Source organism: Meleagris gallopavo, chromosome 4, assembly GCF_905368555.1.
Source record: "Meleagris gallopavo chromosome 4, MGAL_WU_HG_1.1, whole genome shotgun sequence".
NCBI lineage: Eukaryota > Metazoa > Chordata > Aves > Galliformes > Phasianidae > Meleagris > Meleagris gallopavo.
Window position 1 is genome coordinate 17,569,784 of NC_139407.1, and position 22,973 is coordinate 17,592,756.

At 37.2% G+C, this 22,973-nt stretch overlaps 1 protein-coding gene across 1 annotated transcript in view; it reads left to right on the forward strand.

Moving 5' to 3' along the window:
• The first annotated feature begins 405 nt into the window (after positions 1–405).
• The window catches only part of COL25A1 (collagen type XXV alpha 1 chain), a 126,792-nt gene continuing 104,224 nt past the window's right edge, over positions 406–22,973 (forward strand). Inside the window, exons 1-2 of the mRNA XM_085222295.1 lie at positions 406–428; positions 6,127–6,144. Coding sequence (XP_085078421.1) covers positions 414–428; positions 6,127–6,144 — 33 coding nt within the window. The 5' untranslated portion in view covers positions 406–413. The remainder of the gene's footprint in view (positions 429–6,126; positions 6,145–22,973) is intronic.

The following is a 22,973-nucleotide window of genomic DNA, read 5'->3' on the forward strand; positions in this document are numbered from 1 at the left end:
TTTCTTTTTATCTGGCAACAATGTAATTGTAAAAAGACTGTTCCATTTTTTCAATGTAAAAGAAAATGCACAGACCAGATGCATTATTTCATACATTTGGTTATGTTGTACCACTGCGATTATCCAACCTAACAATTCCTTCACTGCATGTTGAACACAGCTATTTTCTGGCTACTTTGCATCATGCTGTTTTTATTATTTCTGTCTTAAGTCTGCTCCTTTGGTTGTTTATTTTATGCGCCCTGATTCTCAAAATATCTTTAATCTACTGCATTTAATTGCTGATATAGTTAGTCATCTTCTAAAGCCTGCAGTATTCCCTGAGTCTGTATGTTTTTCTCAACTTCAGTGCCCCACTGATTTTAACTGTTCAATTTTGTTTTGGCTTTTGATTATCCTAGGGTCCGATTGGTATGGATGGAAAGCTGGTAGGTGATTTGTTCAAAAATAGTGTAATTTAGGTCTTGCACATACTCAGTTTCTGCTTTTTGAATTTCTCATACTGAAATGTATGTTAATCACATATTGTCTTGCTTCGGCATAATTTCAATCTTGGTACTATAGGCTTCAAAGGTGTCAGTAAACCACTTCAGTCTTCTGCCTCTACCCAAGCAGATACGCTGTTCCTATTCTCTGATCGTTTTCTATTTGGATTAGGCTGTAGGACAGGTGTTCCTAAGTCAAGTTCTTTGTCCAGAGCATGTCCCAGAAAAGTAGTGAAGTGGTGTCTCTGATATGGCATGGCATTACTTCTGGCAGCATATCCACGGCTCTTGTGTGTTTCATCTTTTTGCAGGCTTTTCCTTCTTGCATTTTTGTTTCTCTACCTGGATTTTGTTGGCTAACTACATCTGAATAGCCCCATGTATCTGTATACTATCCTAGATATTCATTAAGACGAGGCTCTTTGAAGTTATTTTATACGAGGCATTCTGATCAGTTTCTCGTGTATGAGTTTCCACTATTCTTTCTCCTTTTCCAAGACCACTCTATTCTTTGATACCTTGAACGCATCTTTTGTCCTTTCACTTACTAAAAGCCCATTTCCTTTGTAAGTTCTATTCGTAAACCTGCAGCATTTGCTTCCATTTTCTTCTCTTAAGAATTTTTCCTATGCTTCTGAGGTTTCTTTTTATTGCGAAGTAACACTTCTGCAATGCTTGCTGCTTCTGGGCAATAGACATCCTTTAATCTTCTCTTCTAGCAGATTAATAGCTTAGCTGTCGATTTCATCTTGACCTGTCTAGACTGTATATCTTTATCTTCCTCTTTTATTGTCATTTACATTCCACAGTTGCTAGGTTAAATTGCATGAAAGTTGGTCAGCAACCAAGGGTATAAGTCCTTCAGTCAAGGTAATTAGAAATGGCTTTCAAACTTAACCACTTTCTTTCCTGCCAAATAGCATGTTAAGTTGGTAAATACAATAAATGGAAATACAGAAAGGTGAAGTCTTCTGAAGAGTGCTGAAAACATGATAGTTTAAGCAGCTACCTGTACAATAAGAATTTAGATTAAGTGCATAAAGACACCAGGTAAGTTTATAGTGCTGGGACTGCTCTTTAAGTGCATACAGAGAACAGACTGTAGGGAGACACAGCACACTAAATGAGACAGATTAAGAATAGCAAATGAAACCCTATTAAACTTTCCAACTCAAGCTGAAGAATATGAGCATCTGCTGTCCAAAGACATCCCTATCTGTTTTGGAACTACAGCTGGACGTTGCAGACTGCTTTCAGGTGTTATTTTGCCTCTGCTGACTTCTTCCTAATACTTCCTAACACAAATTCAAGCAAAATAATGCACCACTTTTTTTTTTTTTATTTCAGCTGTTCAGATTCTTTCAGAACAGGTGATCTTTTCTGTGTATCTCTGGCTTCTGTTTAAATTATTACTAAGATTAATTGTTAGCCTTGAAGAGATGCATCTATGGAAGAACAAGAGGGTTCATTCTTATTGTGCCTTCTACTCAGAGCAATCACTTAAAACAGTGCTGAAAAAAAGTAGCAACCCAAATAGATTTTCAAAACCTGATCTAATCCTAGAGAGTAGACTAAAACCACTTTCAGAGTATGGATCTAAGCAAAGCTCAAATGGCAGTCCTTGAGAGCCAGTTAATATTGAGATTGATGAGGCAGTTTTTTTTGAGGAAGATTAAATTAAGTTACACTGTTTTAAAATATATATGGCCAAACTACTATGAGCTGTGTTAATACAAATCCTGCTCACCTTCACTGAGATCTAAAACAAAATCTCCACCCACATATATTCCACATATTCCCCTTTCAGTATGCAGTTGATGTCTGAGTTTTACACTAAATAACATAAGAATAAAGGATAATTCATTAATATTTTTTAAATGGAGTAATGCTGGCTTGGTGACTTCTCAGTCTTAGCGTTTTCACCCATTTTGTTTTTATTCTAAATTAAGATAAATAGAACTAGCTAAAACCTTTTAATCCACAAGTCATGTGCATTAGGACTAATTCATGTAACACTGAGTCAGAGTGATTTCAGTTATCTTGGAGGCCTCCTGGGAGCAAAAACGTATTAATTGAGTTTCCTCCAAAGAAATTAGATCATAATTGAAAGTTGTTTTTTTATTTTCACTGTATACAATGTTGAGAAAAGGCAAAATGAACTCCTCTTCTTTGTCTCCCAGTTGTTCAGCTTCTTTGTGCCTTCTCAAGCAGAGCTGATTTCTGTAATACAGTCCTTGCTGCATCTTCTCATTGATGTCAGTGGATCATCAGTGAGAAAACTATACTGAAACTGCATTTGCTATTTAGTAGGGCAAGGAGAATCTAAGAGTGCCCAAAAACGCTGAAGGGTTGAGAATGACTAAAACCAGAAAATAATTATCATCATCAAGGCAAAGTTGCTTCTATGTTCAAGGGCCTCGTAGCTAGCAAGATCAAAAAATTGTGCTATGAGTACTTCAATATTCAGCATCCACATTTTCTGTTAAGTTCTGGATGACTGCAAGGTAGAAGGTCTACAGAAATTAAGGGTAACTCAACTATTATATTTCTCATTATCTCAGAGTTCTGTGTCACCATGAAAAACGAGTGTCTTTTAAAAAATCTAATTTCTCTTTCTGTATTTCAGATATGATAAACTAGTAATTATAGATACACTTCAGGCTGGTTGTTCTGTTGAGGCTGAGAGTAGAAAACGCTTTCATGGGAGCATGACTTTATCCTTTACCTTTGTCAGAGTGTGTTTCTATCATATATGTCTATCTCTTTATCTTACACATAGCATGTATCCTGTGAACACTGAATGTCCTATGTGTCTTAAATAAACATGAAGAATAATGTGTCAGTTTTCAAATCTTGTTTTTTTTTTTTTCTTTTTTTTTTTTTTCCTGTTTGCCTTCTACAGCTTTAAATCAGCATTTTGTTGATTTCAGATTTCAAGTTTTTTGTGTACCTTGGAAACCCTTTCATGATTTGGTCAAAATGTATTACATCTTTAAATACGCTTGAGAGACAAATGTGTTGTGATTTTTATATACAAAAGTTTGTATGCATAGGTCTCAGTTCATTTATATCAATTTATTGTACAGCTTGCTCAATACTGCATCAGTAAGCAATTTCAGTGACTTTTAGGATCAAGTGGAGCATATGATGGCTTAAAACCTGCATTGATGGGAATATGAAGGTAAAAGCTGAGTGCAGAGGACTCCAAGGCCTCTGTTGTTCATTAACCAAGTGAGATGTAATTTCACAGAACTGAGCCATTGTGAAATCTCTGTATTAGAATTGGCAAACTTTTGTCAGTTTTTTATCTGAAAACCCATATACAACAGTATTCTCACATGGAACTATTACGAGATTACAGTGTCTATAACAAGGAATGTTTTAGGCCTCCTTCAGTGTAAGGATTAGGTTAGCCACAGTAACTTTGTATTTTCACTGATTTCTCTCTAACATTATTTCTAATATTTTATTTGTTTTTTTTTTTAAGCTTGCATGTAAATTAAGAACGTTTTTGTTTCGTTTTAATTAGCACAAAAAATAACTGCTAAAGTAAAAATAAATAAATTGTTCTTCAGCTGCTTTTCTTGTAAATAGCATGTCTCTGTTGAAATGCATTTTCTTTTTCAAAGTCTCACAGAATCACTGATTAATAGATGTGGAAAGGAACTCTGGAGATCATCTGGTCCAGCCTGTGCTCAAGCAGGGTTACCCAGAACAGGCTGCCCAGGACCATGTCCAGGTGGCTTTTGAAGGAAGGAAGGAGACTCCACAAAGTCTCTGGGTAGCTTGTGCCCTGAACTTTCTCTTTTTCAGGCTGAACAGTCCAAGCTCGTTCAACCTTTCCTCCCATGGTGGTTCTTCACTGATCTCCCTGTAGTATATTCACATCTTTCTGTGCTGAGGAACCCAGAACTGGACCCAGCACACCAAGTGAGGTCTATCCAGTGTTGAGTAGAAGGGAAGGATCACCTCCTTTGACCTGCTGGCAATACTTTGCCTCATGCCACCCACAATACTGTTGATTTTCCTTGTGGCTAGAGTGTACTGTTGATCGATGTTCAGCTTCGTGTTCACCGTAACTCCCATGTCCTTCCTTGCAAAGCTGCTTTCCAGATGGAAAGTTGAAGAAAAATTGTTCACAGAAAACAAGAGGGCTGCTCCAAAATTAATGTCTCCTATTTTATTTTGTTGGCCCATAATGTCAGAGGCAGATGATGGTATGGCAGTAGATGCTGAACCTTCCTGCTGATATTCTGTTCCATTTTATTACTGTGTGACAGATCACAGCAGAGGGGACAGTCTGACAAAGTATCTTCTGACACGGAAGAGCATATTAAGCAAAGGTGTGGAATTGAATTCATCCATGGGGAAAAAAATGGCACCCACTGGCATTCATCAATGTTTGCTGAGTGTTTGTGGAGGCCAAACGGTAGGCGTGAGCACAGTGAGGCAGTGGATGCAGTGTTTCAGCAGTGGCAGTAGTGAGTCACATCTGCTAGTGCAGATTTTTGTGAACGTGGCATACAGTTGTTGCTGGTGAAAATGCACAGCTACCGGTGGAGAATAAATTGAAAAACAGAGTTGTGTAGCTGAGAACTTGCTCTATCTAATAGTTCTATTGTGCTCTTTGTATCTGTTGTGGTTTCCATGAAAATAAATAGGAGACATTACTTTTGAAGCAATCTATGTAGTTCAGAAGAATTAAATTCCAAGGGCTAGCCTAGCTTTGTTCTTTTAATTTGTCCCTTTTTAAGGAGGCAGACATCTATGTCTTACAGTGCAAGTTGACCAGATGGTTGTGGTTCACAGCTACTCTATTTTGCATTATGTTTCTAATACGTGCAAATAATTTGTAATAAGTGAGCTAGAACTACTGGTGACTTTCACTGACTTTCCTAGAATAGGAGCATTAGAGATAGGAAATCTACTCTGGAAGCACTTACGGAATCGAGATGTACACAGCTCCTCAGTTTGCAGGCATCTCTCTATCTGCGCAGAGGTAGTCCCAAATGTTATGTTGGTAAGTAAGGGAAACAACATGGATGAGTACGTTCCCAAGCTGTCTCTTGGGCTGACATCTCAGGTGTTCATTGGTTGCTGTTTTTCTGGTTTAAATAACAGTTTATACTCATTGAAAACTCTGCTACTTGCAAGAATGGCAAAAAGACAGTCTTGTTTCCTCAGCCTTTTGTGCCTGCGGTTTTTAGACTTTATTCAATAGCCAGTAGTTAGCACTTCACTGTGGCTTATTCCTGTGATTCGAGGGAGGAAAAGCATCCAATACCTACTTCTAAATCAGTTCAGTATCTGTAGATTCTTTCTCACTTAAGAATTATTAAATTGGGTCTTTCTGTAATTTCTAACTTGCATTGTTATTACTACGTAACGTATGAAGTTTCTCAAATACTGGTTCAGTTGTGTTATTGTTATTTATTTCTGGAATCACTTAATTGCAACAGAGTTTCAGTTTGAATTAAAACACTGAAATTAAATATTGGACTTAAAAATCCAGATTCTGATTTCATTACTATTACTGGATTGTTTGTTATTTCTTTCATAACGTTTTTTAACTCTTTGCTAGTGTTAATGATCTTATCTTTGTCATAGCTTTCCATAACCTTATGATTTTCTTATTTTTCAGGGTCAGCCTGGTCCTCAAGTAAGTGCCATCTTATTTCCTTCATAAACTAAGCCCACAAAAGTATATCTACAACGTAATTTGATGTGGAGTCTTCTTGATCATACTCCATTAAGTTTGAAACTGGTAACCATTGCATAATTCAGTAAGAAAAATACTTCCCCAGAGAGAAACATGGGGCCTCCCATACGGTTGTCTGAGTTCCCTCAGCTGTTTGACCAGATGGTAGGGTTAACAACGTGGTACTGAATAAAGCAAATCTCCCAACTATAGCTTGAAACTTTGCCACCTAACTTTAAAGCAAGATAAAATAACTTAGCAAATGTGTAGCAAATGCAATTCTTCAACTGCTTATTAATCACATACTAATAATGTTGCTATAATCCAGGCAGGCCTCAGTTATTTTAAATATTGCCCTGCTAGCTGCTGTGATTAATTATATGTGCTCCTTGGATTAGTTCTGCTTTATTTAAGAATAGTACAACTTTGTTTTGTGAGTTGTAATTTAAGATGTGGAAATCCAGGGACCTAACTTCGATTCTAATGTAGAAATAGACAAGCAAAGAGGAAGCATCTGGTATAGTAAAATCCATGTGTAAATTGTTTCAGTTGCAGAGTAAAGAAATGTGGAAGAGTAAAGAAAGAGAGGGGAAGTGGCGATGCAGGGAAGTCAATACCAAATCCACGCTCAGTAAAATGACTTTGAAAAACTATTTTTTGTATATCTAAGATGCTTTATAGAAAGTGAACTCTGGTTTGGGGGACCATCTTAGCAAAGAATGTTGTCTGAGCTAGAATTTATGAGGGTGTTCGATTTTTCAGAATCATAATTGTAAATCAAATCTTTGCAGTGTTATTATTTTTTTTGTTGTTTTGTTTTTGAAGTTAAAATTTTCATTAAGGAAATACTTTCCTTGTGTTGTTTTTTTTTTTGTTTTGTTTTGTTTTTGCTTCTTCACATCCCTTTCTATTGAAAAAATGGTCATAGTGTTACAAGTCCTCTCCACGCTCAGTTTGAATGCTGTGCATCAGTGCTGTAGGATTTTCTGACACTCTCCTTTGCAGGGTACCAGACTATTTAATATGATGTATATAGTCTATATGATATTTGGAATGACCACTTTTCCATAGAGCTTGTATTTTATGGTAAGTAGGCTCTTGGCTTGTGACCTGCACAGAGATATCTGAACCCTTTGTGCTGTTGGCAGTCAATAGAGGGACTGTAGTTCTGAGTGGCACTCTTGTTCTGAATAAGCTCCACTGAGAACCTGGAGGGTGTTCTCTGAGCCTGTGGGCTACCCTGTAAGTTGATGTTTACTTGTGCTTCCACCCATGTGCTTTCCACCTGAGGCTGGATCCCCATTTCCCCCACTTCAGTCCCTTTCAGAGTGTGTCTTAATCACAGAATTGTAGGGGTTGGAAGGGACCTCTAGAGATCATCGAGACCAACCCCCCTGCCAAAGCAGGTTCCCTACACCAGGTCGCACAGGTAGGCGTCCAGGCGAGACTTGAATATCTCTAGAGAAGGAGACTCCACAACCTCCTTGGGCAGCCTGTTCCAGTGCTCCATCACCCTCACCGTGAAGAAGTTCTTACGCACATTCGTGCAGAACTTCCTGTGCTGCAGCTTATGTCCGTTTCCCCTCGTCCTGTCTCCACGTACCACTGAAAAGAGACTGGCCTCACCGCTATGGCCGCCACACCTCAGGTATTTATAAACTTGGATCAGGTCCCCTTTCAGTCATCTTTTCTCAAGGCTAAACAGTCCCAGTTCACTTAGCCTTTCTTCATAGGGGAGATGCTCCAGGCCCTTCACCATCTTTGTGGCTCTCCGCTGGACTCTTTCCAAGAGATCCCTGTCTTTTTTGTACTGGGGAGCCCAGAACTGGACACAGACAGTACTCCAGATGAGGCCTTACCAGGGCAGAGTAGAGGGGGAGGATCACCTCCCTCGACCTGCTGGACACGCTCTTCTTAATGCACCCCAGAATGCCATTGGCCTTTTTGGCCACGAGGGCACACTGCTGGCTCATGGCTAACCTGTCGTCCACCAGGACGCCCAGGTCCCTCTCTGCAGAGCTCCTCTCCAGCAGCTCATCCCCCAGCCTGTATTGGTGCATGCAATTATTCCTCCCTAGGTGTAAGACCCTACACTTGCTTTTGTGGAACCTCATCCGGTTTCTTATTGCCCAGCCCTCCAGCCTGTCCAGGTCTCGCTGAATGGCAGCACAGCCTTCAGGCGTGTCAGCCAATCCTCCCAACTTCGTATCATCAGCAAACTTGCTGAGGGTGGCCACTATCCCCTCATCAAGGTCATTGATGAAGATGTTGAACAAGACCGGACCCAGCACAGACCCCTGGGGGACACCACTGGTTACAGGTCTCCAGCCAGAGATTACAGGTCTCCAGCCAGAGATTACAGGTCTCCAGCCAGAGATTACAGGTCTCCAGCCAGAAATGTCCGTAAACAGCTTCTCACTTCTTGAAGCTCATCTGTCTACATGAAATGCCTTGAGGGACCTGTAGGCAATGTACACAACAGAGCAGTAACTTTCAGTGTAATCTGTTTTAGGAGCAGATAGGCAGGAAAATCTTATCGCTATTGTAAAAAGTGGAGTACAAACTATAGGGGGAAAAAAACTCTAAAAATTGCAGAGAATTTTATTAACTTCTGTGCCCTATGTGATCATACAGAAATCAGTACTAGGGAGTGCTAGATCTAGGATGAGGTTTCCTATGATCTAACTTCACTGGTTCCTCTCAGTAGAAACACTTAACTATTTGCTATCATCATTGTTTCATTGTTGTTCATCCTTAATTGTGCCTTTCCTCTTCTTCAATCAGTATGCTCATATTGCAGCAGGAGGATGTATACGCAGTTATTTTGACTGGCTGCATGAGTACAGAAATAATCCTTACTCATGCACATGTGTGGAGGAATACTGGCATGAGACTTCCAGAGATTGAGATGCCTAAACATAAAGGCTTGTGTGTTGGTTTTGACATGCAAGGTGTCTAAGCACTGCTTGTAGTCGATGAAGGTTAAGTCAATCCTTAGTGCAGTTAGAATGCTCTTCAGCTTGTTGTAGACTCCTAAAGCTCAAGTACATTGCCTGCCAACAGGCATCTGTTGCTGCACGGGAAGATTCAGTCTCCAGCTTACTCTCTGGCAGCCATATGTACAAGGGCAGGAGTCTGCTGTTAGACTGTTGTTGTGTATGTCAGTCATGTGCAGCTGTCTTGAATACCTAGGTAAACTCTCAAATGACACTAGTTGCATACGGCCATGCATCTTAATTATAGATCCCGATTACAGACAGCTACTGAATGCAATCAACATTCTATTGAACTGCTCTTTAGACTATGTTGACAATTTGCAGGGCTTAACCTGCTAAATGCTAGATGCCTTCCTCTTAAACAGAAACTTAGGGCCAGGTAACTTCCGTAGGTATGATTTTTAAAGTGTTACTTTAAGCTTTAGTTGAAAATCTGTAGATGTTTATGAAAACATCTTTAAAGTATTATTAGAATCTGTTTACATACTGATAATATAAGACAAACTGTTTCCCTTTTTAAAAAACAGTTTGCTGGAATTTCAGTTACCCATGAATATACAGAATTTCCCCGTTCTTTTCCGTGACCATATGACATTTAGAATGAGAAGTATTGGTACGCTTCCTGCCTTCAAACATCACAATTTCTGTTCTGATGATTGAAGCACTTAAAAAAAACTTTAAAAAGTTTTTGTGTCCATACAAGCTCAAAGCTAAATTCTTACTGTTCTTATTCTCAGTGTATTAACCACAACTATTTTCTTGCCGTGATTTTCAGGAAGTTAATTGACTCAATTTGTACATAATTACTGGTACAAATACTTAGTCTTAATATCATTAGTAATATTAATAACATCTTCTATCTCAGCCATTGAGTTTGTACAGTCATTCTTCAGCACACAACTGAAAAAATAATTTTATTTCATTCTTCAAGTAGAGATTTCACTAAAAAAAAAAATAATTTTCAGAAAAAGCTCATGGTTCTTGGTTCTGTCTTATATTGAAAAGTAGAGAACATGATTAAACTTAAAAATAAATAAGAAAATTACCATAAGCTTTAAAAATGAAGTACGTTCCTGTAACTCGGCTTTTCCATCTTGTTTTTTTTAAAAAGCTCTTTCAAATTCCATGTAAGCTAGGCTGGTCTGTAGAACAAGTAATGCTAACTTCAGCATTTTGCTGAAATCTCAGTTATGAATTTTGAGTGACCTTAATACTTGTTTTTTCTTGTTTAGAACGTAATATGTATCTAAGTTGAGTTGTACCAGAAAGGTGGTTGGTCTTTTTTTTTTTTTTTTTTTGTCCCACAGTAAGTCTTTACAAACAAATTGTAATCTCCTATTTAATATAACAGTATGCATGATTGTCAAAAATAGACTTCAGCTTCAACTCTGAAGTTATTTGAGTGAGGGTTGTACTATCTCAGTAAAGGAAAAGACTTGTTTTCAAACTATTGTTATTTAAAAATGAAGTCCATATAAAGACTAGGAAACTGCATTTGGTATTATGGCGAAGGATGACAATGTTCTTTTAGGTAATTCTGAAGTAAAACATCAACGCAGAAATGTAGGGTGGGATGGTGATTCAGTGTGACTGTCTTAGAGAGTTGTTTACTTTATAGTCATATCCTCTCCCTAACCTATCAGTTGTAGCAGGCTTTCTCATGTCAGCATACATGAACTTTCTGTGTAGAACTTTGAGATACAGCAGCCCTGCAGATGCTTCTTCCCCCTCTTTGGCAGCCATTCAAATCTGCATTAAAAGTAGATAAAGTATTAATGATTAATACTTGTTTTCATGAGACTCTTGTTTTCCTGTACGTGCAACGTCTATGGAAGTGATGTTATTTTAGTCTGAAATTTTCCAGTTCTGTGTGCATGATAAAGAGTTACCATAGTAATTCTCATGAAAACTGTGTGTGTCTTTTCTAATGTCAAGCTTCAAGGTATATGAGTATTTCTATTTGCTAAATTTTCATGGCAGAGATTCTGTTTCACGGTCAGATGAACTATTACTAGCTTGTACTGTCAAAAGAATTGATGGGAACCATTTTAACTTTCTGTTTTTTCTCAAGGCCTAAGTAAAATAGCAGGATACAGGCCATAGTTTAGAAATATTTGGGATAGCAACACTGTACGTTAGAATGTGTTTATCACATTCTAGAGAATGCTAGTGGTAGGGAGAGTCCTAGACCTTGGGAGGGAGGTCAGTGTCTAGCAGCAGGAAGGACTGGAAGGAGGCAATGAGTTTTGTGTAGGGAAACATGTTTTAAGTTTCTCCTTGAGCTTTAGTAATGTGGAGATCCATCTGCACTCCAAGATTCGACTAGTCTTCTTAGTAACTTCAGTGATGCAGTGCTGAGATGTTTGATTAAAAATTTATCTTGTCTGTGTTTCAATAGCTTTTTAAGCTGTGGTCAAGGTATCCAATATGCCCTGTTTAATAATACTTTAAAATGATTTTTCCCTGTTTAATTTCTTGGATTTGGATTTTTGTCTTGGATTTTTGATTTTAGTTCTTTTGTCTCAGCCACAGTAAGTCATAGCTTAAGCTTTGTGTTCCTTGTTCCCAGCAGTTTGCTTTTAGAAATGTCTAGAGCCTCTTTCTTGTGTGTAGAGAGGGGAAAGGTGATAAAAAGTATACTTATGAAGGCCAGAGCCAGCAGAAAACTGGAGAAGTACTGAATTGCTTTGGGATGCTTGGTGTTATAAAGTCTCTGATCCTGAGAGAAGCCCAGTGGCTTTATACAGGCCATCAGCTGTTCACCTTCTAGAGAAGTATCTTGTAGGGTATTTCTTCTAGCAGCTGATACCCTAAGCTTTTGTAAGCTTTTGATCCTGCTGAAGTATAGAATGAGTCAGACTGAATACAAAAATACCATCTGCTTTAGAGTTAGGTGTGGCAAATTTAAGCCACTTCAGCAATCACTTGAACAAAATCCAGGTACAGTCACTCAAGTTTTTGTTCTTGTTAGGAAATTGCTCCAGTAAATTTTGTGCATCATCTTAATCCCTTATGCAAAACTGTAATTACCTGTACAGAGCTATAAGTTGATGTAAACTCATGAAATGAACTGTTACTGCGATCCTTCATTGAAAGGGAGTCAAATATCATTTCCAAATACTATTTTCCATCTAAAGACTTGGAATCAGTATTTTTGTTCATTCTGAACTGGTTTCTAGCATGTAAACAGTGCTAAGAGGTACTATATTGATCATGTCCTGTGTTAGATATTGTTGTCAGCAGGTGCTAAATTTAGCAAAACAGAACCTCAAACTGCAAACATTCAAGTCATAAATTCCTCTCTCAAATGCTATTAGCAAGTTCAAACTAATTAAGTTTTACTTAATTTCATTTACATACAATTAGCCGTAGTCTGAGAATTTGGGCTCATATACAGCAGTAGAAGTTGACTTAATGTAGTTTCTTTAAAAAGAAAAAAATAAATTAGTCTTATGTAATAGTCATGTAAACATAGACTGGGGGAATACAGCCAAACACAACAGATAAGAGTGTGTTCCTTCTAAACCAGTAATGAGGTTGAATATTTGATGCTACTGTGGCTAGAAAAAATTTACTATGAGTTTTGGGATCAGAGAATATTTTGACAATGGGCATTAACAAGGTTCTAGAGAGCCTCATGTATTTTGCAGTGGGAGCTTTACCTTTTGTTTTTCCTTTCTAAAGCTGTAGTAGAACTCCTGAAGAGGAGTGAAACTGCAATCTTCTCTGGAATCACCCAACCCATATTAACTTGTGAACCTGAGGAAACCAATGCCATAATGGCCTTTCATTTTATGCTAGTTACCAAATAAAAAAGCAAGGATCTAGCTGTTTTCTTTCCTTGGTTTTATAACTGTATAGCTTGATCCTTTTTAACCATGTCAAAAAATACAGGAGGAGAAATAATCTCAAAACTTCTTTACCTGCAACAGATGTACATGAATGTTTATGACCCAAACAATGGAATTTACCTTCCCATATGGAATTGGATTTAATTGCTTTATTAAGTGTTGGTTTCTCTATTTTGATAAGAATTGAAGTTAACTTAGTTAAAATAATTTGACAACAATGATAAGCACTTTTAAAATACAGAAACACTTAAATCTCCACAGGTAGACTTAATTATGTGTGCATAAACTAACATAGCTGTGAATGTTGAATGCCTTTTCAGCTAAGCAGGTGCCATTATTGTAAAAAAAGAGATTCTTTGCTTTTTGAGGAGGAAACACAATTGGAAATTCAGGGACAAATGATGCTGGGCTGTTAGTCGCACCAACACTAAGGAAGCATCCACATTAACTGAAAAGACCAAAGGGAATAAGTTCCAGGCATAAACGAGCTAAATTCCAGCAGTATTGAATCTTGTGTTCAGCTTCCCAGGTTTTTGTTATTTTTTTAATTCTTTCCTCACCCTTTAGCTAAAATTACTGCTTGTGGCATATCTATGACTTCCCTACCATACCCTGCTAAGTGAACTTGCCTTGGAAACAGACTTGTTAGTCTTGTTCATCAAACATCAGATGGCCAAAATGGAGATCAGGCTCCTGTCCTAGCTGTGCTATGGTGGCCTTTTTACCTACTCTGATAAGCATATTTTTGAGTTACAATTTCAGTAACTGTCTGGAAATCTAGTGCTGAAGTAGCAGGATGTTCCACGGCATTTCCTGGAACTGGAAGTTTATTTCCAATGTATTTTTAAGAATCAGGAAAATAAGTGATTTGTATTCTTCTCATTTAGCAAATATGTATTCAAATCTGGTTTTGAGTATTTGTAAACACAAAATTAGAATATTCATTGTACAGAGTTTTGTAGAGGATCTCTTCATGCTATCTAATGTCAGCTCTGGCTGTCTGCACAATGAAGATCTGTTGTTACTAAGGTTTCTTCTTTTTTCTAAATCTGAAGAATTCCCTCCAGAGTGGAGGGTTATACACACCTTGTGAAGTGTATGAAGAAGGCCTGGAGGATGGGTTCTTGGAGTAGTCAAGATGTTTGGACCCAGAATTTTAAAATTGATTAACCTCATCTCAGTAATCCAAGAATGACCACTTGTGGTACTGCTACTTTGAAAATCCAAGTCTTAAAATTAAAAAAAAACAAAACAAACAAACAAAAAAAAAAACCCAAACAATTTAAAAAGAAAACATATGGGAGATCTTTTTATCTGTATAGTGTTAACAACATTTCTTATGTTGGCATCATTAATTTCTAAAAAGAATTTTTAATATTTGCTTTACTTGAGTGAATATAAAGGCGTATCTCACTTGCATACATTAGCATAGATGTTGTAGGAAATCACACTTAGTCATTCTGGTAATTCAGAGTATGCTAAATCTTCTAACAGTAAGTGAAGATCTGTGAAGCCAAAATGACTTGTAATCCTTAATTAGGTATGGCATTGCTTGGTTTAAGATGGCACATATGAGTACAAAAAAGCAACTGCAAACCTAGTATTGTGATTCCAATGAGATGTACAGAGTTGTCAAAATATAAATATGAACTCTGAAACATTTATTCCGCAATCATTTATTTGTAAAATTACCTCTGTTTTCTTCATACTGTACTACAGATGGGAGAAATATAGGAGTGCTCCGTTTTACTAGGAATTATGTCAAAGCAAAATATTGCACTGTGTTCAGGAACGTTATATAGTATTTTGCTATTCTGCTGCACGTGTTTTTAATTCAATATTAAGCTTTTTAATTCAATATAAGCAATATTAGTTTGTTTTTACCGGTTCTCATGTTGTACTCAGCTTTGAGTTCCAGTTCAATTTCTTGCAGGTTCCAGTAGTCTTGATGGTGTTAAGAAATGAAGAGTTCTAAAAATATGTATTTCCAACAGGCTTTAAGATAATGATAGTATATTTTAGACCTTATTTTGAAAACCCTGTGAAAAACTATCAGAGATTGTTTGATCAGCTGCTATCAGTCCAGAGCCCTGCTGATTTTCTTTGCTGGAACACTGCAAACTAGAGCAGGCCTGGGATATTTGGGTTTCAGATTGATAGCTGAAGTCTTGTTTTGAAACTTCATAAGTGAAATATTTCTATTTCTGTCAGTATTGTAGTTGTTTTCCTTTTAAGTTTTTTCCATTATAAGCTACAAAATGTTTTTGTTTTTATCTCTGTCATAAAGTGACACTCTTGTCACTTGAAGTTTGACTTAAAGCAGCTTTAGATGTTAGCAGAAATGTTTCAGGTTCTTCAATTTGAATTGGTATTGGAATAAAGAGCTGCGATGCGTTATTCTTTAAGTATGAGTCAGTTTGAGGGGAGTGAGAATTAAGGGTGCTGCACTTGGGTCGGGGCAATCCTGGGTATTTATACAAACTGGGGGAAGATCTCCTTGAGAGCAACCCTGCAGAGAAGGACTTGGAGGTCCTGGTGGACGGGAAGCTGGACATGAGCCAGCAGTGTGTGTTTGCAGCCCAGAAGGCCAACTGTGTTCTGGGCTGCATTAAAGAAGGGGTGGCCAGCAGGGAGAGGGAGGTGATTGTTCTCTTCTACTCAGCTCTTGTGAGGCCCCATCTGGAGGACTGTGTCCAGGCCTGGTGCCCCCAGTACAGGAAGGATGTAGAGCTCTTTGAGTGGGTACAGAGGAGGGCCATTAAGATGATCAGAGGGCTGGAGCATCTCTCCTGTGAGGAAAGGTTGAGGGAACTAGGGTTATTCAGCTTGGAGTAGAGAAGGCTCTGAGGAGTCCTCACTGTGGCCTTCCAGTACTTGAAGGGGGAACAGCTGTTTACGAGGGTGGATGGGGGAATGGTTTTAAACTGAGACAGGGAGGTTTAGGTTAGACATTAGGAGGAAGTTCTTCACCTGGAGGGTGGTGACGCACTGGAACAGGTTGCCCAAGGAGGTTGTGGATGCCCCATCCCTGGAGGCATTCAAGACCAGGCTGGATGTGGCTCTGGGCAGCCTGGTCTGTGCAGGGTCACCAACCACCATAGCAGGGGGGTTGAAACTAAATAATCTTTGAAGTCAAACCTCCAAATGGTCAAAGGCTATTCTATGGTTCTATTAAAAAAAAAAAAAAAAAAGCATAGCAGTTTCTTTCACAGGAGTTATATTTTTACTTCCAGAAATGCTATTAACTGCGGCATGTAAGTCACCATTCTGTTTGTGAGTTTTAACTCAGAATTCTGCCTTTGAAAATGCTTCGGCTGCCCTTACAAAAGCATAGAAGTTCCCAGTGATTTTTTTTTTTTTTTTTTTTTTTCCTGAGATCGGTTAGTAATATTTAAGAATTGTGAGCTGCTGAGAAGCGTGTAAGGTAATCTTGTATTTTCAGGAAGGCAATCCAGTTATATTGCACAGTACATCTCTGTTAGTGATCATTTGCCAAAAAGAAAGAACATCCACTTATGTAAACATATACATGTGTCTGTAATTTCCCCTGAAGATGTTCTGAATTTTGCAGACTGAATTATTAGTCTTAAGGAAAAAAATGTTTTGTAATAAAATTAATGTTGTCTTAAATTGCTTCCTGTATAAAAAAAAAGATGGTGCCAGTCTTAAAGGTTACAAAAATATCTTTAGTCATCTCCCTTTTATATATGTCTATGCATAAGTGTATGTATATGTATATGTTTATAGTTGGTATAAAAATTCCTTTGAATTTACTGTTTCAGCTCAAACTTTACAAATCTGAACAGTTCTCAAAATAGCTTTTCGAAGGATGTTATTGTAGTTTTCTCCTGCCGTAGTTGGGCAAATTGACAGAGAAATGAAAGGCTTAGTCTTCCAGTACCATTTGTTTGTGTTACTTTACTATGTGTTACTTCATTTGATAACATTTATGCATTTATCTTTGTATACTCTTTAACTTAACAAAAATTTATCTGTGATTAAGGGTTGACGTATTCCCATCAAGACTTGAGCATGACTTAAGAGTCAAAGTCTTGATCTCTTTTAGCAGCCAGATAGAATAGTTTGGAGGTGTCTTTCATCACTAGTACTGACAGTTGCCTCACATGGACTTGTGCTGTATGGATTTTACCATTATTTGTCAAGCTGTTCTTGTATAAGGGTTTGTTTGGGTGGTGCTGATAGCCTGTATTTGCTCGGCAGACACAGAAACCATTTAAAGCACTACAGCATACGTAAGGGCAAATGGGGAAGGATATAATCTTCTGGGAAGTTTAAATTGGTATTTGACTAAAATGCTTTTTTTCTCAAGCCTTAGCATATCCTCAAATTTAAAAAAAAAAAAAAAAAAAAAAGTTACCTAGATGGTGGAATAATTTCATTGCTCTTAAGCTGAGAATGTTATATTGCTGTGTATTAGAACTTTTTCTATTCCTAAGGCAGTATTTTAGATGGTTATGGCTTCATACTAGTATTTTACTGCTTTTGTCCTACTAACCATGATATTAAGTAATCTAACAAGCTACTTTTTTTTTTTTTTTTTAACCAGTAGTATTTCCTTGAATGAACAAATGTATCCTGTACAGAGTAGTAAAGTCTGGAAGGAAAAGTAAAAAGTGCATGCATAAGATGAAATGCCTTGGGTGGGGAAGTATATATTAAAAAGTTTGGGCTGATGCTACTGGACTAAATGTGATTACTTTGGGTTTACTGCAGTGAATGGAAGTGACCTCCTGTATAAAAATATTTGTTGAAATCTTCATGCTGAAATAAAATTTAGTGTTGAAATACAGCACGTGTGTTGGCTACAGAACTTCTACTTGTAGCCAGTTTTTGCTCAATTACACAAATTCAGCCTTTGTTACCTTAATGTAAATATGCCTTGTTATGACAGCAAGTATGGAATGAAATTCTTAAATAAGGATGCCAGACCTCCAGAAATAATTTGCAATTAATGTTAGTTTCTCAGTAATGAATTTTGGATGTTTTAATTCCTTCTCGGCAGAGAGAAGAGGTAGAGTGAGGAAAACAACAAATTGAGGAGAACGAATTGGGTCATAACAATCAAGTTATTTTTTCCTTGAATTGGCTTGCTTTTGTTTCACTGTCTGCTTGTTTATGATTTTTTGGTAGAGTTCCCTACCTTGCTCTAAAATATGTAGATCTCCTTAACCTTATTGGTATTCATAGGATGATATACCTGCTTCATATTTGCATGCTGTTTCTCTTCAAAGTAGCAAATGAATGACCGAAGTTGAAAGATCCACAGGATTTGAAAGCTGAGAAATGCTGTGACTTCAGTGACCACAAAGCACTTGTAGTGACTGATAGCGTGTAGGTAGTGACAGCAGTGGTGAATCTCAATTGTTCTGAAACTATTCTGTTACTTTCTTTTGTCTGTTTGTTGTTGTTGTTGTTGTTTTCCAAAATACTTGAAGCTCAGCCTGTGGTCCTCATCAAAAAGGTTCTTTTAAGGCTCACAAAAAAAAGCTAAATATCTAAAAGGTGCTGTCATTTTAGCTGAATTATTTCAGAACGCTAAGTAACCAGGCAAGCACCAGAGGTTTCTAAATTACAGAACTATTGTTCAAGCTTTAGTTTAAAAAAAAAAAAAAAAAAAAAAAAAAAAGCAGAAGTGATAATAATAAAGGAAGGAAATGTTACATTATGAACTAGTATTCCTGAAAATAACAGGAAGTTGTTAACTCTCTGCAAGAAGCTGCTTTCTTTCTACACTTAAAGGAATAAATGAGAGAACTGACTTATGGATAAAAATCTACCAGAGGAAGTATAAAAATACTTCAGGGTGTATTTTCTAACTCAAATATCTGGAAAAAGGATTTTCAGGAGTTTGATAGGCAGGAGGAATAGTTCTTTTGTTTAATTTCCTTTGTGTTGGGAAAGAAAGCCAGAATGTGGTTCTGTGATTCCTACAGTTTTATGAGCACTAAATTCCACAGAAATGTATTGGTCTTCCTTTCAAGTATATCTTACTATGTTTTATTGTTGTTTTTCTAAGTTTTTATTTTGATTTTTTTTAAGTGTATTAATAGCTTCCATAAAGTAGAATGTTTTGATTGACTTAAAGGTATCAGTAGCTGATGCACCTGGCTTCCAGCACAAGCAGATAAATGTCATACCTTTACAGCAAAGGTCCTCTGTATTGGTACAGTCTGCTTATTGACTACCTACTGATAACATCCTCACAGGTGACTAAAGAAAATTCCTCTGAAGTTGTACCATGCTACTGCTATTCTAATAAAAGCAGATAACTGGGAGATTAAGCAGATCTAGATATTTTTCTTCATTGTTTCATATCCCATTTAATGTCCGATACAAAATGAAACATGTGAAGTCTGTGGCAATAAAACTTGTTTATAGGTGTAACTTCTTTCCTGCTTCAGTACTTTGACACAACAATAAATGTAGTTCTGTGGAAATGGTGAAGCAGTCTATCTGGAAAACACTTTACCCTCCAGTTCTTTTACTGTAAAATCTGTAAGCTGCCTTTTACTTGTTGTCTTCCTGTCTCCCAGACATATAGGTTTATAGTTGCCTAATTCATTGCTCCTTGAATTCCTATGGGGTCATTTCTGTTGACTTCAGTGAATATTTATAGATGAAAGTATAAGGCCCTGGTCAACTGCACTTTATTTTGTTTCTGAATGTTATCAACTATTGAACTTTTATCAAGAAGCCCGTGATTTCTAATATCTTCATTTACTGATACTCCTTTTTGCTTGTTCCACAGCAGCTATGACATATAGAATTGATTTTGCCACATGTGATGTAAATTCTCAATTACTGAGTGAATACTGAGATAGAAATGTAGTCTTGCTTGTGAATTCTGTCACGTGCATGGATGCACGGAGAGAATATACAGGAATACAGAATAATAATCTACTGCTGAGCAGTCTGGTGTAGGATGGAGTGGGACTCCGAGTATCTGTTCTCTTGCAAGGAAAGCAATAGGAAGAGACAGTCTCTGTGAAGGTAAAACAGTATGGAATGGTCTGAGAGAGTTGAGGAGTTTTTGATTTTACTGTAAGAAGATGACATGCTTTTTCAAGTCTCAGAGGCATGTGTAATAAGGCAGAGATCTGCTGGAGGATTGCCAGAAGAATAGAAGGTCTGGACCAATTTGTATCAAAGGAAAATTTCATTTAGGGGATGTTATAGAAACCAAACATTAAAATTGGTATTTTTTGTTTTACTGTTATTTAAAATATTTCATCGTGAGTTGAACTCCAAAAAATCCTGAGATTGGATTGTAAATATCAAATGTACCACTAATAATAGCAAAAGCTCAGCATTTAGCTTGTTTTGAGGGATTTTGGTTGTTCAGGACATGCTTCAGTTGTGTTTTCAGCTGTCTATGCAGTTCTGAGGGTGAGCTAAAAATTTGAATGTTTCTGTTTTCAGTGTAAGCCCAAGGTTATATATTCACATCTTCCCTGCACTGATGGCATTACAAATTCTGGATGCTTGTCTATAAAATGAGACTTATCAATAGCAGACTTTCTAGTCTGTGGTTTTTATGTCCTGTTTGGTAAGTCTAGTATGGTGAGATTTCCATTACACTAGCTAGAATTTTTGGTTTATTTACAGTATTGCATCAGAGCTAATATTGGTACACAGCTATGAGTTGGAGAATAGGAAAGTGTTCTCGTCGCAAGGTAGTGAGGGCTTATGCTCAGTAAATGTTTACCTCACAGTGTAATGAACAATAAATGGTAAGTAGAAGGTTTTTTACTTTAGTAAAGACAAGAAAATGGCTTCTTTTTTTTTTTTTTTTTGTCACCACATCCTTGGTCTTGCTGACATGTACTTTAGCTACTCTATTCACAAGTGATTTAAGAGTTGATTCAGATTCTACTTGTTTAAATTATACTATGACTGATCCTTGATTTGTCATGCCCAAGCAAATAGGTACCATGGAATTTTTATTAGATTACTTATCTAGATGTTTGTGGTTTTACAAATTTAAAAAAAAAAAAAAAAGCTTATCTGAAGGAGCAAAAAAAAATGGGAAGAGGACAGCTTTACAGATTAAAGAATGAAAGTAATGATATTGGATAAAGAATGAGGGCTCATCTTGTATGGAACGCTGAGCCTTATGTTTCTTCCTGGATAAGGGAGTGTTTGTTTGCAGTAACCCATTTGCAGCTTATCTACTTATCTGATTTTTTTTGTTAATGTCTTTGTAAACCTCAATAAAGTTCTTCATCCTAATCTCAGCAAAAGCACTGTGTGAGAAATAAAGATGTCTAAATTACAGTTGTTGTAAGGTCCATCTCCCCTTTCTTGATGTGTTTTGGGTAGGTAGTGCTCTTCTGCCTGCAGTTCATGAGCCTGCCTGATTTATGTATTGGAATAAATCATTGAGTTCTCAGTAGAGATGTGTGGGTTTATGGCAGAGTTCACTAAATGCTCACATCAACAAGTAAACTGAGATGTTTTCTAGATTGCTGCGTATATATCAATTTTATGTTTCTCAGATTACATCCTTTTACATAGCATTTATTAAGTCAGACACAGTCATTGTGTAAAATGTTAAGGTTTTGTTTTCTCTGCCTTAGAAAATTGTAACAAAAATTGGAGAATATAAGGGAAGCCAAAGAAAGATCAGTAAGTCTTTTTGTGGTTATTGTATTTTTTGTTTGGTTTTTTAAAGGCTTCACCATGAGTCAGCCGTATCCCATGGAAAGGATAAAATATATGTAAGAGAAGATAATATTATTTCAGATATAGAAGCTGTTCAGGTTCACTGGAAATTCTTGCAAATGCTTGTAAAACTTATGTGAGATGTGATATTGGCATTGTAAGCATTGACTGTAGAAATGGACAAGTTAAGTAAATGCCAAAACCACATTGCTCAGTAGCTCAGGGTTTGCATGGAGGTCATAAGATTATGAGCATAGGAACTTAGAAATTATGTGTTTTAATATTCCTTGCCATTTCTTACCTTATGATTCATTATATCTGATCCTAATATTCCCTAACATCAATAGGTTAGGCTGAGGAATGTTGTTCCACTCAGCAACTTGTGATTTGGTCAAGTTGAAAGTCATGAGCCAAATTTCTAAGAAACAAAAACCAAACTTTTTTTTCTGAGTAGTGTGTTGTTACATGCTGCAAACAGCTTTTATCCCTCAAAGTAAACTGCAGGAATTGACTTAGTGTATTCATGCAATTGTAAATATGTATTTAAGCAAGTTGGCAGATTGGCTTCCTTCTTGAATTTGCCTAGCTAGTATTAGAACTGACTGGTTCACTTCAGTGTTCCTTTCTGCAAGGCTATTGTTCCCTTATGCTGCCAGTTCCAGTCTTAGTGGGGATGCTGTGACTGCTTGTAGTGGTAAATGCATTGTATGTTGCTTCATCCAAAATGAAAACAAAGGCAGAATCTTGCAAGATGCATTCAGTCAGGATGACTTAACCCATGGCTGTATTTGTTTTGGTGGAAATAAAGGAACATGGTGCCTACCTAAAGACTTGTTACTGAGAGTGCTGTGGTAGCTCTGTCTGATTGAAACTGTCAAGTTTGGCATCCCCAGTTCCCTAGGAATCTTGGAAGCCAGACGATCCCACCAGGACCTGGGGGTCACAATCCAATTGATTTCACTATTTGGTTACCAACAACTGGTTGTTGGCAGCTGGATATGGGCAGCTTCTTTATGCAGTGTTATCTAACTGTCACTAAAAAGTCCCAGTTCCTCTGTGAAGACTTCATAGCTTTTGTCTTAGACTGGAAACATTGCTGTTTCTTTAAACTCCTTTCAGAATATCCCTTAGTATTTTCATTTCTGCATTTCTATTGATGCTTGGAGCCTTTCGTGAAGTTATGGTCAAACTTGCTTTATTACAGTTAAAGACAGATATGTAGCAGTAGGAAAAGATGTATATCTGTCAGGGACTCCAGAAC